The 18,649-nt window shown below is 51.4% G+C and overlaps 2 protein-coding genes across 5 annotated transcripts in view; one reads left to right on the top strand and one right to left on the bottom strand.

The window, feature by feature from the left end:
• Positions 1–1,670: 1,670 nt before the first annotated feature.
• On the top strand, positions 1,671–17,388 carry Faap20 (FA core complex associated protein 20). Of its 4 annotated transcripts, none has more exons than XR_004768080.1 (5): positions 1,671–1,827; positions 2,316–2,460; positions 2,568–2,848; positions 7,649–7,816; positions 16,225–17,388. XR_004768080.1 is itself a non-coding variant. In XM_027398514.2 (4 exons), exons 1-4 carry the CDS (start codon positions 1,766–1,768, stop codon positions 7,719–7,721), a joined length of 561 nt encoding a protein of 186 aa, XP_027254315.1. In that variant the 5' UTR covers positions 1,671–1,765; the 3' UTR covers positions 7,722–8,392. The 4 variants fall into 4 exon arrangements, 1 of the variants encoding a protein (XP_027254315.1); XR_004768078.1 differs by lacking the exon at positions 16,225–17,388 and adding an exon at positions 12,665–13,528; XR_004768079.1 differs by lacking the exon at positions 16,225–17,388 and adding an exon at positions 10,691–10,833.
• The window catches only part of LOC100756860 (protein kinase C zeta type), a 48,691-nt gene continuing 40,717 nt past the window's right edge, over positions 10,676–18,649 (bottom strand). The window contains exons 15-16 of the mRNA XM_035440149.1: positions 13,302–13,417; positions 10,676–13,094 (exon numbers count right to left, since the gene is read on the bottom strand). Coding sequence (XP_035296040.1) covers positions 13,007–13,094; positions 13,302–13,417 — 204 coding nt within the window. The 3' untranslated portion in view covers positions 10,676–13,006. The remainder of the gene's footprint in view (positions 13,095–13,301; positions 13,418–18,649) is intronic.

Genomic DNA, 18,649 nt, shown 5'->3' with positions numbered 1-18,649 from the left:
GGGAAGAGAGACAACCCTGGGAACAAAGGAAAGTCCCAGAAGAACAGCATTTGTTCTTGCTTTAGAGTCCTAAGCCTGGAGGATCTGTGTTCTGCAGCTGGTGCAGACTGTCCTGGGGTCAGGGCCTTTCTTCTGACAGCCAAAAGTCCACTGAAGTGGCCAAGGCCAAAAGATAATGGAGTATCCTTGCTTTCTGGGCCCTAAGAGCATGCACCTCCTTAGCCTCAGAGAACTTGGTGAGAGAACTCCTTCAGGAGCCCACAGCTTTGGGGCAAGTCTGCCTAGTCACACAGGCTCTGGCTCTGCCTCATTCTGACCCTCTGGAGCCAACTGGCTATAGCACCTGTGTAGGCAGTCGGGGTATCCGAGCTCTGTAGATTAGGGGTTCAGGAGAGGCTGGTATGCTAGAGATCTCAGGAAGGCCTCTGTGCTCTGGTTTTAGGGTGTGGCTGAGCTGTGCTTTCTTCCCCACACAGGGCCCTTTCGGCACTTGGCTGGTCACCCTCTTCAGGACTTTCCTCCTGCTTGGATGTCGGTGCCAGACCTCCTAGAGTCCTCAAGGTCCCCTGCAAAAGTACAGTGATACTTTCATCAAAAGCCCAGGAGCCAGCCCAGTGGGGACCAGGGACAGGCCGACTGGGAGTGTTCCATCAGCAGGCTCTTCTTAGACCTGGGACTCATCACAGCTGCCTTCCAACTTGGGTGGCCCAGTCCCAGGTCACCACTGATGTACAGCATGAGACTACCCGACCCTGGCAGCTCCTGCATTGGCTGCACCTTTGGCTACCACTCTGGGTTCTTCAGCCTAGTAGAGGCAGGTTCCCAAGATGGCTACTCTCCAAAAGACCTCAATGCCCAACAGACCCTGGTGTGTACTCTAGGATACTTTGGAGATTCAACTTTTCAACCTCTTCAAGTCTGCAGAGAGAAAAGTCCAGAATCCTTCCCCAGACACTGGCCTGGACACAAATTGCAGGTTGGACCACACACGGTGGGGGTGACCTCGTCTAGGGATGGGGAGGCAAGGTTGGGACGGGAGGAGGACCTAGGAAGAGGGGTCAGGGAGTCAGATGGTTGCAGGACGGGCTTTTGGAACAGCCCTGACCCCTGGGGGCTGTGGAGAAATAGAAAGCCACTAGCGAACGCCACTGCATATACTAAAGTGCCTGGGCGTCTGCTGCCACCAAGTGACGGGCTGCGGGATTGCAGGGCGGGTTTGTTGGCTAGATAGGAAGCTAGGGTTTCTGTGCTTCGTACCCTGGGCTTCGCGGCTTCGTTGCCTCTCTCTTTCGTGGAGAAACCCAGTTCCCCCTATAGGACTAAAATGGTGGTAAAGTTGCATCTGGAAGTCCTGTCCGTGGGGCCACCCTGGAAAGGCTGCAGAACTGGAAACTGAGGCAGGGAGGGCATTGTCTAGTGCCGCTGGGAGGTGGCATTGCTGGGGCAGGCCTGACAGCTAGCTGTCCGCACGTGTTTAACACAAGGGAACACAGGCTCCAGAGCTGCCTGCACAGACTCGGCTGGGACCAGCCTCGCATCCCTGCAAGCTGGAGGGCAGCTCCACCCTGTCCCGCCTGTCCCTCAAGGCGGTAGCCTAGGGTCCCCAAAGACTAGGATCCCTGCGCCTTAGTGTCCAAGTGTCACAAAGGGGAGATGGCACTTGGCACAGTGGGTAGTGGGGGTCTGGAGGCCGCGGGAGCTGGTCCGGGCCGGAGGGCGGGTCGAGTTGTACGTCTCACTTCCGCCGGAGGCTCTTGGGAGAAGGATGGAGGAGGAGCAGAGGCTGCGGGGGAGGCTGAGCCGCCGCAGGCCGCCCGCAGGGGGCGGGTGAGGCGGGTGGGGCGGAGAGGGTGGGGGTGCAGGGGGTTTGGGTAGGCGGTGGGGACAATGGGGGTGCCGCGACTTTCCCGTGTAGGTAACGGTTTGCGGGGTTCCTTGCACGCTTGCACCCCGCAACCGTGAGGCCTGCCACCAGCCACGCTCCGCCTTTCTCCGGGCGCGGTCGCTTCTTCCGCCCCAACCCTGCGGTTTCCCCCACCCCCGCCACCCCTCTTTCCGTAGCCTATCTGGCCTCTCCCTGCGCAGCCCCAGGCTCCGTTTCCCTTAGAGTCCACTTACCCTCCCACGTCAACCGCACCCCTGATCCCCCACTTGGGACTCTCTCCCTCAATACCCCACTGTCTACTCCTGCTGCCCCCGCCCACCCAAGTCTTCCTACCCCTCACTGTAGAACCCCTCGTGACCTCCCTTGTGGAACCCCTTTCTCGGGACCCTGCGCCATGGATCCCCTGGCTGATACCTCTTGTGCTCCTCAGGGCCCCCAACTGCCGCCCCTGGTTTCTCTTGGAAGGCAGTAAGAGCGAGCCCTGGGCTGCTCTGCTGCGGAGCAGTGTGAGCTGGAACGTGGATTTGACCCCGAACAGTCAGCCATTGCCACCACTGCCTGCTTTTCCCAGCCAGGTGTGTCCAGAAGCACTAAAGGGCGATGGCCCGGGAGAGGGTGTTCTCAGGCTCTGGGGGAGGTCACGGTGTGGATGGCCATGACCTCATGGGCATCTGTTTTTCAGGAGTCACTGCCTGACCCAGAGCCCACTGTGGCTCCTGAGGTCTTTACTGTGGGATCCAAGACCTTTTCCTGGACGCCTTTTCCACCTGCCCTTGGTGTCTCTGGAAACTCTTACCGGTTGTTCCACGGGACTGGAGGCTCCCTGGAGTCACCTACTCCACCCCTGAGAGCATGTCCTGCACCAGATTCTACTCAGACTCCTGGCACCCAAGAGTGTGTGTCTGTGCATAGTCCACCTGCGTTGCTGAGCTGCCCATTGTGCCAGAAGGCATTTGATCCCACGTGAGTGTGCCACCCCTGACCTCAGGCTCAAGACTTAGCCCTTTGTAAAACCTCCTTCCTGCTTGGGAGGCTGAGAGAGTGCCTGGATGTGACGCCGGCCTTTTTTTAAAACTATTTTGTTTTGAGACAGGGTTTCTCTGTATAGCCCCTCGCCTGTCCTGGAATTTGCTCTGTAGACCAGGCTGGCCTCAAACTCACAGAGATCTGCTGGCCTCTGACTCCTCAGTGTTGGGATTAATTGTGTGGGCCTCCACCACCAGGTTTATTTAGCTAATATTTAAATTAAACATATTTACATATGTGCTATGGCATGCTTGCATGTGGAAGTCAGAGGAAAACTTGAAGTCTGTTTTTGCCTTTTAAACTGTGTGAGTCCTAGGGATTGAATTTAGGTGTTGAGGATTGGCAACAGGTGCTTTTACTTGCTGAGCCATCTTCCAAGCCTTTTCTGACTCTTGGTGATGCTCTTGCTTCGGCCTCCCAAGTGCTGGTGTTTCAGGAATGTACCACCACCACATTTGGTTAGCTTTGGCTACTTAAGAAACTTGTAGAAATTGAGCCCACTGTTGCTAGGCATATGTTTTAGATGGTATGTAGAGGCCCTGTCTCAAAAAAACAAAACAAAATGTGCTTATTATTGTTTGTGTGCAAGCCAGGTCAAGCATTTTTCTTGATCACTTCCCGCCTTATTATTTGAGAGAGTCTCTCACTGAACCTGAAACTCACTGGTTTGGCTAGGCTGGCTGGCCAATGAGCTCCAGGGATCCCCCACCCCACCCCATCTCTCCTGCCACCCCAGGACCTGGGTTGCATATACATACTTGCCTTTTACATGGGTAATTTTTGCACAGCAGGTACTTTATCAATGGAACCATTTCCCCGGCCTCCAAAATCGAGCTTTTTAGCAGAATCGAGCCTTTATGAATTTGGGAGGAGCCCCAATCCCAGCCCTCAGCAACAACTATCTCTACTACCCACATAGCTCAGACAAAGGGGTGTTGAGTGTGGGCTGGCTTGAGTCAGGTTGTGGTTGTCCCCAAGTGGGGTCCTATTTATGTGGTAGTGAGTGGTTTGTAAAGTTGACATCTCCATCTTCTTATCTTATGAAGAGACCCAGGGGCAGAAGCTGGGGTTGGGAACCCTTTTGGGAAATTTGTTCTCGCAGAGCCCATAAGAGCTTGCCAGGGTTCCCACTCCCTTCTTGTTTCAGGAGGGCTTTTTGTCTGTGTTGTCTAAGAAAAGACTCCTGAACATTGAAGCCGGAAGCTCTGCCCATTGGTACCTTTCAAGTGGCCGTAGGAAGGCTTGGCAAAGTGCCTTGATTTTTCCAAAGTAGGTATCAGCAAGGTAGAGCAGCTGGGATGTACTGGGCTAGACTCACCCCTTAGGGTGGCAGCCACATTATCAGGCTGGCTTTGGGGAACGTATGTCCCATGCCCTTGAAGGAACTCCCTTTCATTCCTGTTCCAACGCAGGATGTTCTGGGGCTTAGGTGGCAGGGGTGATGTTACAATGGGCAAGACCTAGGCAAGGAGGCAGACTGGCCTTGGGCAGGTCAATTGGACAGCTAGACCCAGACTGAGTGGTCATACTGTTCTCTGAGGGCAGTCTGTGCAGACATTGCTGCCCACCTGAGCTGGCACAAGTGAGCCTGGGGACACCCCTCAGGGAGGACCATACCAGTTTTTCTTTCCTTCAGCACTGTCTGAGCCATGTGGTGCACTATCTTATTCCTAAATGTGACAGGATTTAGCTACTAGGCTGACATGCATACAGTGTTCTTTGTCTGAGAAGATCTTGCTGCTATATTCAAATACTTCATACAGATGTCTCTCACTACTGGGGACTGGGTCCGGTACTCCTAGTGTACCAGTCTGTAGATGCTCAGGTGTTTTTTTTTTTTTTTTTTTTTTTTTACATAAACACAGTTGTTACTTCATAAACCCTACATCTCTAGGTGGCTTTATGTATTGCTTAGGGAATAATGACAAGGGCGAGTCTGTTTATATTTAGTACAGTCACTGCTTTTTAAAAGTACTTTTTATCTGTGGTTGTTTGAATATGCAGATGCAGGACCCACAGATAGGGAAACCACTGTATTTTCTGATATTCTTGTGTCAGATAGGCAACTGGTGAGACTGTCCACCAGCTGGGGATGCCAAAACCCTAGTCTTTACTGACACAGTGAGACCTGGTGGTTGTGATTCTCTCTCTCTCTCTCTCTCTCTCCCTCTCTCCCTCCCCCGTCTCTCGTGTGTCCTCCTGCCCCCGCCTTTTTTTTTTGTTTTTTCAAGACAGGGTTTCTCTGTGGCTTTGGAGCCTGTCCTGGAACTAGCTCTTGTAGACCAGGCTGGTCTTGAACTCACAGAGATCCACCTGCCTCTGTCCTCCTGCCCTTTTATTTCAATATGTAACCTAGGCCTTGAACCTCTGAACAGTCTTCTTGCTCAGCCTTCAGAGTAGCTGGGATGACAGGTGTGTGCCATGCTTAACTCATGGTCGTGACTCTAATAGTTTGTTTATATTCAGATTCTGGCAGATCTGTGTTGGTTAGCTCTAGCTGGGGCTCAGCTGTGTCTGGGAGTTAGCAGAAGCCCAGCTGTGAAATGAGTTCTACAGAAACAGCTCTCTTGTTGTGGAGTAGTATCTGGAGGAATCCCTGAGAACCCACTTGGGGGACTCTGCCTGGAAACTCCCAACAGATGGCTGAGGTCCACACAGAACCTTGAGGTGCCTTGCAGAAAGTTGGAGGGAGGGAAGTGTTAATACTGTGGTTAGATTGGCTGAGGGCTCTCAGGGGCTTCAGAGACCATTTACTGGGGACTGCCAAGTTCGAGAGCCATTGAAAGTCACAGGACCTAGGAACCAGGTGAGGGAGGGGCCTTGCTTCCTATCCTCTGTTGTAAATCTTAGGGGAAATCTGCTTCCATTCTGGGTGTGGGTCAGGTAGGATGCGGTGAGCAGGCCAAGGCCTGGGATGCCTGTGAGGGAAGGTAATGGGTATCTGGTTGGCCAGCAGGATATCCAGAGGGTCCTCATGACCGGAGGGGTTTCACCTCAGGACTTCTGTGGGCACATTCACTGGTTCAGCACATACAAGCTGAGCTGGCTGCTGGGAGAGACAGAGGGCATTGCAGTGAGTCACAGCGTTTCTGGGTTTGTTCTTCAGCAGGGGATAGTGGCCCTGCTCTAACAGACTGAGATGGGACTGTCTGACATTGGTCTGGGGAAGGGGACTCACTGTGGGGTCACATGCACAGGGCTCAGGAGCACAAAAGGCAGAGAATCTGAGGGAGAAGTGGTGCTTGGTGGGTTGCTGTCTGAGGATGGAAGGCTGTGGGGTGCCAGGAAGGAAGCAGGGCCCTTTGAGCAGCGGAGACAAATGTTGGCCAGTCTGGGGGCATGTCTGCTGGTGGTGATATGTAAGGGATGGCCACTCTAATAGGTTGGTGGCCACATGGCCTCCATCAAGTCCTGGAAGCTCTCCTGACCAACCACCTCCTCACCTCCTTCCTCTGATGGTCAGATGAAGTTAGGTGGAAGGCCAGGTAATACACTACCCTTGTTCTCTATTGTGATGCCCTTCCCGGGGCCTCAGGCGCAGGACTCCTGAGGTGCAGGACTCCTGAGGTGCAGGACTCCTGAGGTGCAGGCACTATGTGAGCCTTCCAGAAATGCAGTGCCAGAGGCCAGAAGATTGAATCTTACTTGGTGGGGTTTGGTTCTTCCACCTCAAGAAAACATCCCCTAGCAGGGCATGGTGGCTCACACCTTTAATCCCAGCACTTGGGAGGCAGAGGCAGGTGGATCTCTGTGAGTTCAAGGCCAGCCTGGTCAACATAGTTTTAAGACAGCCAAGGCTGTATAGAAGACCTTCTGTCAAACAAACAACCCCCCAAAAGAAAACATTCCTAGGCTGGAATTACAGTCCCTCTTGGAAGATACAGACTCTTATCTTCATGTGTATTTCTTCTGGGAGGCTCAGTGAGCTGGGCTTTTATGAGAACTGCCCTTTGTGTTGGCTGATGGATGTACCTGATACCTATAAGCCCGAGCTGCTGTAGACAGGTATGGGGCTTGAGGAGGGCCTGCACTGGACCTCTAGGCCAATGTGGAGTCTCTACCTTCCCTCTGATCTCTGCCTGAAATGGGCTTTTTGTTTGTTTTTTGAAACATGGTCTCACTATGTAGTCCTGTCCATCCTGGAACTCACTGTGTAGACCAAGTGGTCTTTGAACTCACAGAGATCCACCTGCTTCTGCTTCTGGAGTGGTGGGATTAAAGAAAGGCATGTGCCATCACATTTAGCTTTTTTGTAAACTTAAGTTACGTATGTGTGTGTGTGTGTGTATGTATGCACATACCACAATGAGTCAAGTCAGAGGAAAACTAACTTTCAGGAGTTGGTTCTTTTCTTTTATTATGTGGATTCCAGAGATTGAATTTAGGCCATCAGGTTTGGCAGCAAGTGCTTAAGTCACTTTGCCATCTTGCTGGCAGAAGGTCTTTGGGGCCAGTATGAGTGAGCCAACAGAAGAGATGGGAGCTTCTCAGACATTGGTCAGGGTAGGAGTCTGTAGGACTAAGACTCTGGTGTAAAGAAGGGTTCTCAGGTAACAGGGAAGGCCTAGTTCAACCTACTAAGGTCCTGGTGAACCTTACTTACCATTTCCTCCAACTGACCAGCCATGGAAGAGTCTAGGACTCTTCTCAGTGGTTTAGAAATATGTGGAGTTACCCTTCCTGTGTCCAGCACTCTCCTAGGAGGCCTTATGACTGACTGTTTCTTCTCCCTTGCAGGCTGGCCCAGATGGATGTGGATAGTCACCTTGCTCAGTGCTTGGCTGAAAGCACGGAAGACGTCGTGTGGTGAGCTGCAGGATGCCTCTCCTGTCTCCTCCTTCCAGCGTACATGCTGACAGGGATGTGACTGCTGAGACGTGTCTTCGTGTGGACACCTGAGCACAGGTTCCTTCTGGTTTTGTTCATGGGCATTGGGCATAATGCTGATCACTGTGGTGCAGACAGCAGTAGGTCCTCTATGATGGTTTGTTTCATTGTCAGCTTAACTGGGTATGGAATCACCTAGGAGACAGACCGCAGGGTGTGTCTGTGAAACTGTTTCCAGAGATTAACTGAGAAAGGAAGAACCACCTTGAATGTGGATGGTACCATTCTGTGGTCTAGGGTCTCACTGATTGAAAAGGGAAAAAAGAGAGAAATTAAGCAGCTTCCCGATTGGGGCTGTGATGTACTTCTCACCTGCCACCACAGCTACAGCTGCTTTTGCTACTGTGCCTTCCCTGCCACAATGGACTATACCTTCAACCGTGAGCCAGAATAAATCTTAAGTTGCTTTCATCAAGTATTCTGCCATAGCAAGAAGAACCCCACCCAGGCAGGAGAGCCAGGATCTGTCACAAGGCAGAATTGGGTATCTCTACCCAAGTAAACATTTGTACACAGACAGTACTTTCTCCTGTGCAAGAGTGATATGCTGAATTACATTTCACAGACATTAAAAAATAAAGGTAATCATATGTATTTGTGTGTGGGCGTGTGCATCTGAATGTAGTTGCCCATGGAGGCAGAGGAGGGTGTCAGACACCCTGGAGCTGTAGTAACAGGCAGCCTTGAACTGCTGGAAACCAAACTCGGGTCCTTTGCAAGAGCAGGTTGTCCAAACCACTGAAGCACTCACTTCTCCATTCAGAAACAATGCTGCAGACTAAAAGCTTAATCTCTCAATTACTGTGTTGAGGTCCTCACCCCTCATGACAATGATGTGTAGATGGAACCCTTGGGAGGTGACAGGTCATGGGGGTGAAGCATCCTTAGGGGATTAGTGTTATTTACTGAAGGGGCCTTGGGAGACAGGAACCCTAGTGTCCACATGAACGCTTTTTGTTGGCTCCTTGGTTTCCAGGACTAAGATGGAAGTATGTTGTCTATCTAGGCCTGGGAGTGTATTGGTGGTACAGCATTTGCTCAGCCTGAGCCAACCCCTGGTTCTAGCCAGACAGTGTGGGGCAAGGAATGTGTCCTGGCAACGAGAGATGACTTGCACAGCACGTTGAGTCTCTGCAAACTTACTGCTAAGGGATGGGGCTCGAAGCCATTTCACTTCACACCAAAAGTGGTTCCTGAAGAAGAGAATTTAAGGGAGAGATATGGGGCCTATCTTGTCATAAATGGGGCAAAAGCAAATTCAGGTTGTTTTCTTCTTGTGCTATTTAGTGCAGATTCTAGATAGTGGCTCTGATACCTGCTTAGGAACTGGCATCCTGCCCACTTTGTGTTTTTTAACTCACTGTGTGGCTGAGAACAACTTGATTTTCCTGTCACTACCTTCCAAGTGTCCACTCCTCAGCTCATTCATGCCTGACATTCTTGTCTATGGAAAGAAATGTTGGTACATTTGGGGTTTGGGGACAGGCATGGTTTGAAAGTCTGAGATAACCAGAAAAATCTGTATTTTCCTTTAAAAAATAACTTCAATGAGTTGGGTACGGTGGCACACATCTGGACTCTCAGCAGGTGAAGGGTCAGGAGTTCATGCTCAGCCTCTCCGACACAGTAAATTCAAGGTCAACCTGGACTACAAGAGACCCTGTCTCAAAGACAAACAGGGTTTCATGTGAACCGTAGGAAAATGTGAAGGGGCCATGGCACAGTGTAGTAGTTGGTGAAGACTCACCTGATGTGTAAGGCCTGACTGGGTGCAATGCCCAGCAACCCTTTAAAACAGTCAAACTGCCCCAAACTAACTGTGTTGCCAGATGAAAAGGCTGCTGTTAGGGTTCTCTTAGAGGGGAGCCAAGAGATGCGTACAGGCAGATGAGAAAGAACTCCCTTATAAGCATGAATTTTCTGGCCCAGCAGGTCCCAAGGCTCTTGAGCCCCAAATGAACACACAAACGCTAGATTAGTTATAAAGCTATTGACCGATGACTAGGACTTCTTACTGGCTAGCTCTGTCTTAATTATTAACCCATCTCTATTTTCCTAAGTATTTCCACATGGTCTTATCTTACCAGAGGAGGGTCCAGACCTGTCCTCTGGTGTCCTACATGGCGACTGTTTTGGTAGGCTCTTTTCTGGTGGGTCAGCAGATCCAGTAGGAAGAGCAGGGAAACCCTACAGCAGTATTTTTCTGTGTCCCCAATAAACACCCACTCATTTATCTATCATTTATCTTGGGTCCCTATAATTACATCCTCGCCTTCACTCCCTGGTCACAGGGGCTGAAGAGTCTCTCACAGGCTACCTGCAGGTTGGAGATCCTGGGATGCTGATGGCTGACTCAGAGGTCCTGAAGTGTATGCCAGGGAATGGGGGGGGGGACTCTGATATGAGTGGCTAGATGGTATTTACTGGGACCTCTTCTCTCCTGGTTTAGTGAGACTCACGCCAGTCTTTGAAAACATGCTCTCAGATAACCCCAAAATTATATTCTTCAAGGTTTCCAGAAATTCCTAATCTGGTGGGGCTGGCCCTGTTCTAACTGCAACCCCAAAGCTATAACCTGAGAAAGTAAAACTACAGAGACAGCACAGAGCTGGGGAGAGCCGAGGGGATGGAGGTGGTGGTGGAGCCTGACACTATAGTGGAACATCAGGAGGAATGAGGGCGTGTCACGGGGAATCTTCCCCGTGAGGATGGACTCATTTCCCAGGATGGTGGCAGTGGCATGTATGTGGGACACATGGTCTTTGTTTTGTGTCGTGAGCCTAAATGTATTCTAGGAAGGGACTCTTAGGAAAACGGGGCAGGGGGGGGATCCTTTGCTTTCACCAAACACCTACTTCAAACACAATAACAATAAGGGCATTTTCATCAAAGTCTTTAATAGATGTGCAAGAATACGAACGACCTTGGCCGTGGAGGGCGAGAACATCATCCACAGAAGGAACGCCAGCCAGCGATGGGCTCCACTGACCAATTGTACAAAACCACATGGTTATGGTTACTGCTTTACAATCATGAAAGTCACCAGTGTTCGTGAACCATTTTCAAAAGACACACTGTCTTGCCTGGAGCCGTTTGCAAACGTTAGGGTATTTCCCACCCCCACCCCCCTCAAGTCACAGTTCGGTACATCCTTCACTTTCTTTAATTTATAAAACAAATTAGTGTATATAAAATCTCCCCTTCCGGTGGACACAATGTTATTCACACATTTGTACATGAGCAGCCAAATCAGTTACCAGCAAGTCATTTGGCAATAGGGCAGTATCCAAATAAACACCCCCATTTCTAACAAACCACGGGCCCCTGTGATGTTTGGGCAAAGGAGTTGTTGCTGTCCCTGGGCAGCACACTGGGAGGAAAGGAGCTTGCAGGAGCCGATTTGCTCTTGGACCATTTGTGGGCTCTTCATCTTAGCAGCTTGGCTCATAGGCAGGTGTGACTGCACGGCCCTCAGACTGGGGCTCCAGCTACCTGAATGTCCCCCAGGCTGGGCTGGACACCCCTGGGAGGCCCAAAAATTGGCTCTTAGGCTCTTTGCATTTTTTTTTTTTTTTTTTGACCAGTCGCTGGGGACAAGTCTTACTGGTGGACACTGGGAGTGCTGGTTAAAATGTGTCCATGTTCCAGATGCGTTACAGAGCCGCCCAGAAGCCTAGACTTGGGTGGGGTATGATGTCAGAAGCCTGGGCTGCCTGTTCTGTCCCAGCACCATGGACCTGGGTGTGGCTCTGATGTGTTCAGTGCCAGACATGGCAATGGCCCGAGAAACCTGAGTGTATTGGGGCGAGGGCTGTGGGCAGCCACAGGGCACAGCACTGCAACAGCGCCTCAAAAATTTCATTTTCTCTAACTCTGATTTTCGACAGGGTCGCCAGCCCCAAGGCATGAAGCAACTGAGACAGGAGGCTGAACTCCACCCTGCCTCACATGGAGACTCCAGGTCTCATTTCTGGCAGGGTTGGGCTATGTAGCATGTTTATCACACGGGCCAGCCTGGCTTGGGTGGACCTAGGGCGTGCTCAGTCACTGCGGCACAGCTACTCTATTTCCTGTCCACTACCAAGGTACTTAAGTGATGGCTCCTGCCGCACCTGACCTGCTGAGGACTTAGCTAACTTCTTTCCAGAAAGCCCCGGGTTGGCCTCCCAAACTGCCTCTAATCTAAGGAGGAGGAGGAGGAGCATGGCTGAGCACAACAGTTGTGGAAGCGGACATGCTTCCTCAGGAAGAGTACGGGATTATGGGTATTCTGTCGCTTTAAGGCTAGGGTCCATCACACGGGTGTGTCTTTAAATTTTCTAATCTGGAACATTAGTGATAAAAATATTTTCCAAAAATCTAATGTATAACACAAGACATCTTGGAGGCACTGGCTAGTGTTTTCAGAAATATATTTTGTGCGGATTTAGTTTTCAATTATTTTCCCTTTTTTATTTATTTACCTATTTATTTGGTTTACTGGTGCTTTGGTGAACAATGTTTTAGAATCTCTGTAATCCAGTTTCTCCCCCAATCAGAGTCCAAAGGGCTGGTGGGAACAGTGCCACCAACCTGGCCAGGATGTCACTTCAGCCTTGGACTGTCATGGCTAGCTGCATGAAAATACTTGTTAAATATTAACAACAGAACTTACCGGGATTTAGAAAGCGTTCCGAATCTGTAACAATTCTTGTTGCAGTGCATCCCTGCAGGCACTTGGGTGCCCGTCCCCTGCCTACTTTCTGCCTGCTCGGAAAACGCAGCTCCTCCTCAAGTGGGGGCTGCGTTGGGGACGGCAGGCGGGTGCCACTCAGAAAAAAGGCATCAGAGGAAGCTTCGACATCATCGGTACATTTTATTCCTCAGGGCATTTTACACTCTAACTTTCCTGGAGCAGGCCAGTGCATCGAGTTCTGTCTCTGTGGAAAATGTGCACCTTCAAAACGACGTGACTGTCTTGCCCTCTGGTAGGGCTGCCATGGGCACAGGAAGCGATTTCTCCAGCACAAAGCCGGCCTCTGGGGCCTGGACACAAGAGACTGCTCTGTCCAGAAGTGCCCGTTGGATGCCCCTTCTGCGGTCTCAGTGGCCAGCATCCCTCCCTGGCTGCTCGGAGCCTCGTGCCCAGCCTGGCATGCATATGCTGTGGTTAAGGGTAAAGTGACAGGGTCATTCACAGGCGTGTCCACAACAGAGACGATCATGGCCTCACACGGACTCCTCAGCAGAGAGCAGAAGCGGATTGATGTACTCAAAGCCTTCAAATTCAGACTGGTCGATCCTCTTTATGACGTCCCTAGAAGCACAGGAAAGGGGTGAATAGAAGCGGCTGTGTCCCTCCCTCAGGCACCATCCTTCCCGCACTGCAGAAGCAGGGACCCAGGCATGAGGCCATGCACCGGTCTGCCTGTGGAGCTGGGCTACTCAGGACATGTTCCACTGTGACATTTGTGGGGGCAGGCCAGGATGTCTTGAGCCTTGCAGTGCCCTGCTTAGGACTTACTCGTCATCTGGAGTCAGCTGCACGGGCTCGCTGGTGAACTGCGTATCAAAGTTGTCCAGGCCATAGTCATCTGTGATCTGGGGCTGGAAGGGAGGCAGGGCCTGCTTCTTTTCCAGCTGAGAATATTGACAAGGGAGTGTCAGATGGGCGCTGAGCATCCCCTCCGCCTGCTTCAGTTCTTTGTATGAACATAAACCACGAAATACAGTGGGAAGCTCAGCATTTCAGCATGCCTGCGATTTGGATGCCCCCCCCTTTTTTTTTTTTGGTTTTTGGGTTGATGTTTTTTTACCTTAAAGCACAGAATCTAGAAGATATCCAGTGCCACAGCCCAGCAGTTCCCAGTGGTTTTAGGGACATACTTAGCTGTCTAGAATTGGCTGTGTTACCAGGCATAAAGGGGGTGACTGTGGGAACGAAGGAAGACTCCTTGATACATGCCATCCTGGTGCCATGTGGTGACACCAGAGTTCCTTCTGACCGCTGGGCATCCCTGCCTGACTAGAGGGTCCACTTCTAAACAGAAAAAGATGGCCACGGCAGCACAGGTGGGTACAGGATGAGATCTTGCCGAAGGGAGGGAGATGGCAGCACCGCGGCAGGCAGCCCCTGGAGTAACTCCAGAGCGCACAGTGGGGTCTGTTCTGAATATGCTAGCCAGCAGCGCAGAGGGACAGTTGGGAGTCGGTTCCCAGAACTGCTGTGGGCAGGGAGATTAGCAGAGAGTACACGGATAGCACCGGCTGTTCTGACTCTTGGCATCCAAGCAAAGAAATGCCCCAAAGGCCAGGACAGTGTTGCCACTTTTGCCTTCTGAAGACTGGTCCTGGGCTGTGAGGGTAGCAGGCCCTGTTCAGTCTAAAGGGTGGGGAGGAGGTGTGCCTGGGGGCTAGTGGCCATTGTGACCCCATTTATGAAGCCTCCACCTGGCCAGGGTTCCCACAACTGCCTGTTTGTCTCTGGAGCCCTGTGCCTGGGCCTTCTAAGAGTGGGCCTTTATCCTGTCCTTTCTCTCCTGGTCACAGGCACATGCAATGACCAAGGACTCATCCTTTCCTCTTGCTTCCACAGGTTGCCTGGGAAACCAGAAAGTTTTGTGACAGCTGGCCCTCCTACTTGCTTTCCTCTCTCGAGTCTTTTGTTTAAACTTTTTTTTAAAAAAAAATTCCATTTATCTGTGTGCACATGAGTGGCTATGCACGAGCCGAGGCACGCGTGTGGAGGTCAGAGGACAACTTTCGGGAGACATAGACACCCTGGAAATCTAACCCCGGCTGTCAGCGTGGTGGCAAGTACCTTCACCCACTGATTGATCCTGGGCCTATTTAATTTGCTTGACAGGGGGCGGGGGTAGGGGGGAAGGAGCAGAGGCCATCAACTTCCTGTCAGCTCTCGACAATGTCAAGCGAGCTTGCTTTAGCCACAGTCTGACTCACTCCTCAGGGTGGCTTTGCCACGGCACCTGCTAGCAACCTGGAACGAGGTAGGTTTGGCAGCAGGTGGTAGCTGCCCAGATGGCCGCTTTAGCTCTCTACAGTTCATGATGGGTCAGAGATTGGGACCATTTGGAAAGATATCTATCTTACAGATCTGACGTGCTTTCAAACCATGTCTGATGGGGCACCAGACACGGAGGGTCCGTGGACAGACCCTTGGGGTATGGCGCCTTAGCTAAGCTTCCGAAGGAGCCAGGACTTTGCTGTATGGACCCATTTCTTTCAGAACCGATCTGCTGACCAATCACATCTCTGCCTGGGACCGTGTCCAACAACTTTCCCGTGGCCTTTATGCTAATATGCAAACCTTCTGGTGGAGACTTGGCAGGGAAGCATGTGCCGGATGGCCCATGGTGGATTTTGTGTGCTTGGTGGAACATATGTTCCTACCCTCCCATCCCAGAGGAGGGGCAGGAAGACTGACCCCCACAGGCCTCCCCTGTGCTCCCTTTTGACCCTACGCTTTCTCTAGAGCAGTGGAGGGGCATGGGAGAGGAGCCAATGGCTAAGGCCCAGGGGAGGACCCTGAGCACCAAGCCCGGCTGTGAGCCTGCAGAGTGGAGGCTTAAAGGCTCCAGTGGCACAAGGTCACTACCAGGTATATAGTGTGTCATGCAGACAGAAGTTCTCAGGTCAGCCGCTGGGGTGGGCAGGAAGGCTGTATCTCTGTCCCCAGAAGAGGGTCTCATTTGTGTCTATAGTCACTCCCATTATCAAGGCCACTCCACTGGACTTGTCTGAAGCAGAAGCCCAGGATTCAGGTGGAAGCTCCCCACCCCGTCTCTAAGGGCAGCCACTTTTAAGCCTACTTGAGCTTGTCGTGATGTCCTCTGCCCCATGGCACCCAGGATGGAGGATGGTCTGAGGGACATTAGAACAGAAGGTGCCATAGGAACAGTGCTAGTTGGAGGGAGGAGGTATGTGTGGTGGGCTGGTTCCTGCCAGTCTAGCTGGCTACTTAAAGGGTCCTCATCCCATAAACAAGCCACCCCAGATCCTAGATCTCCTCAGCTCAGGTGTCCCAGAGTCTTAAGTTACAGGGGCTTGGCTGTCATTTCTGTCTCTTGAAACCCAAGCCCACAAGGAAAATAAAAAGCGGGGGTGGGGGACAGGGACAAGCCTGGCCCCCTTTGTTTCAAACAGACAACACACAATAGTGCCATATAGCCTATGAGCCCTGAACGAGACCAATGTCGGCTGGCTTTGTGCAAATCTTAGATGAATGGCATAGGTGGCCCCAGGCCCAAGAACGTGGACACACCAGTTACCACCTTGGCTGCACTGATGGTGTTGACAGGGACAGGGGCCATGCTGGGTCAGCAAGGGGGAGGGCTGGAATTAGTAGCCTCTCCAATGCTGTCACAGTGGCTCATATCAGGGACCAGTTCCAATTCCTCTAACTGCCACATCTATCTCCTTCCTCACAGCACCAGAACCAGCATCCTGAGTTACGCTGTGATACCCCTGGGCCTGAGCTCCCATCTCGGATGAACAGTCCTGAAGCAATCACTGAAGTTGGTATTGTGCTTATTTGGTCCCAAGAAGTCCCAGGGTACAGCCCCTCAGGAGGTGGGACACCAAGTGACCGTCTCAACAGTGGCTCACTTAGAGCAATGTCCCCAACAAAACTAGACATGAGTCTCAACAGACAGACTATGCAAGCTGTAAAACAACCTAAAAACCAGAAGGTGGGCCCCAACCAGGTGACCATCAGTGCATGAGTGGACAAACATATGATCTATCCTTGCAATGCAATATCAGGCAGCCATGAAGGCATGTGGCATGCATCTCACCACCACAAGGATGAGTCTTGAAGATGCTTCACCAAGTAAAGGATGCCAGAATGCAAGGCCACCCACTGGATGGGCCTCCTTTCAAGGCAGAGTTGCAAGTCAATTTGCCAGACAGAACACACGTAGGCGTGGCCAGGGAAGGGGACCGGTAAGGTGGGTGTGACGACCCACAGGATGAGTGTCCTGGGCTGAGGAGGAGAGATTCTGTGATAATGGCTCAGGCCCACAAGATATATGAAAAACGATTGTGCCGTGTGTGGAAGACCTCCCTCAACTCTTCTTGCTGCTCAGAACTACTTGGCTGGCCAGCCTGGAGACAGCTGGGCTGAAATTAGACACTATTTATATCATATCTGCTCACTTATGGTGAGGCAACAGTGATTGGAGATGAGGAGGGCCTGGCTGCTACTGATGCCACGTGGGAGCCCAGGGGCAGGGGCAGAGGAAGAACTCAGATCCTACAGGCTCAGAGGGGTTGGACTCCAGTGAGGCAGGCTCAGAGGAGGAGCAGTGAGTGAGGAGAGTGGTTGGGAGAGAACGTAGAACTCTCCCTGTACTCCACTCATGGATCTATACACAACTCAGGTCAATACACGACTCAGTGTCTTTGGAGTGGGGGTGACAGGTTTCAAAGACTGGGGTAGGTGGTGAGCCTGTGGGTGAAGCTGCCACTATTGGGCTTGGGCCAGGCCAGGTATGGCTACATTGTGAAGAACCGAGTTAGAAAGAAACCTACTGCTTCTCTCTGATGCTACCAGAGCTAGAAAATTATTAAAAACGGACAGAATTGTCTCTTAAGTATCAAGTGCGGTGAGACGGTTCAGCAGGTAACAGCTCTTACTGTCAACACTGTAACCTGAGTTTGTTCCTCTAGACCTATGTGGTGGAAGGAGAGAACTAACTCTTGAAAGTTGTCCTCTGACTTCCATTAATCCCAGCACTCGGGAGGCAGAGGCAGGCAGATCTCTATGAGTTCGAGGCCAACCTGGTCTACAGAGCTACACAGAAAAACCCTGTCTTGAAAAACAAACAAACAGTGTCAGTGCTCTACACACTAAATCGATATTTACACCTGAACAAGGGAGAGAACAAGTGTTCTGATTGTGAGGCTCCAGAAGGGCCATGGGTTGTGGGGGCATCTTCTGTCCTGATCACTTGCTGTCCCCTGCAGCTTGGCCCCTTCCCGTTCCTCATAGCACCCTAGACACAAACAGTCCTGTGAATAAAACGTGACTGGCTGTGCTAGGCGATGGTGGTGCACACCTTTAATCCCAGCACTTGGGAGGCAGGGGTAGGCGGATCTCTGAGTTTGAAGCCAGGCTGGTCAACAGAGAAAGAGAGTTCCAGGATAGCGAGGGCTACACAGAGAAACCCTGTCTTGAAAAAAAAAAAAACACAAAAAAACCCAAAAAAACAAAAAAAAACAAGTGACCAGTTCTCTGACAAAACCCCGCTCTTCCCTGGAGATGGGATGTGACATCAGTGCTGGCTGGGGACCGTCTGGGAAGGTCAGGGTGGGGTCAGGGAGGAAGGTGCCCAGTGTCCCAGAGGTGGGCAATTTCCTGATTTACTCTATGGGCTAACCTTGATATTTTCCCTCAAAAGAGCGTATTTGGTTTTTGTTTGTTTGGTTTTTTGAGACAGGGTTTCTCTGTGTAACAGCCCTGGCTGTCTTGGAACTCTCTTTTGTAGACCAAGCTGGCCTCCAACACACAAGAGATCTGCCTGCCTCTGCCTCTCTCGAGTGCTAGGGATTAAAGGCATGCGCCACCACCGCCTGCTAAAAGGGAGTATTTTATAGGTGACATTTTAGTAACTTTCCAATCATTTATTTTGAAACAAACTTTTTTTTTTCTCCTAATACTACGAATGGACTCAACTCAGAACCTGGAAGCCTGTGCTTGCTCTCCTGTCAGTAACTAGTGAGAGGACAGATGGGGTCTGGACCCAACCACAACACTCAAGAAAATGCCCTTGGGGCCCAGACACCATTTACCAGGCACCCACTCTTTCCATGAGACCAGCCCACCTCACAGGATGGGTGCGACTGACGCTTGAG

Source organism: Cricetulus griseus, chromosome 2 (assembly GCF_003668045.3).
Source record: "Cricetulus griseus strain 17A/GY chromosome 2, alternate assembly CriGri-PICRH-1.0, whole genome shotgun sequence".
NCBI classification, from domain to species: Eukaryota; Metazoa; Chordata; class Mammalia; order Rodentia; family Cricetidae; genus Cricetulus; species Cricetulus griseus.
This window is presented reverse-complemented; position numbering and strand designations above follow the sequence as displayed.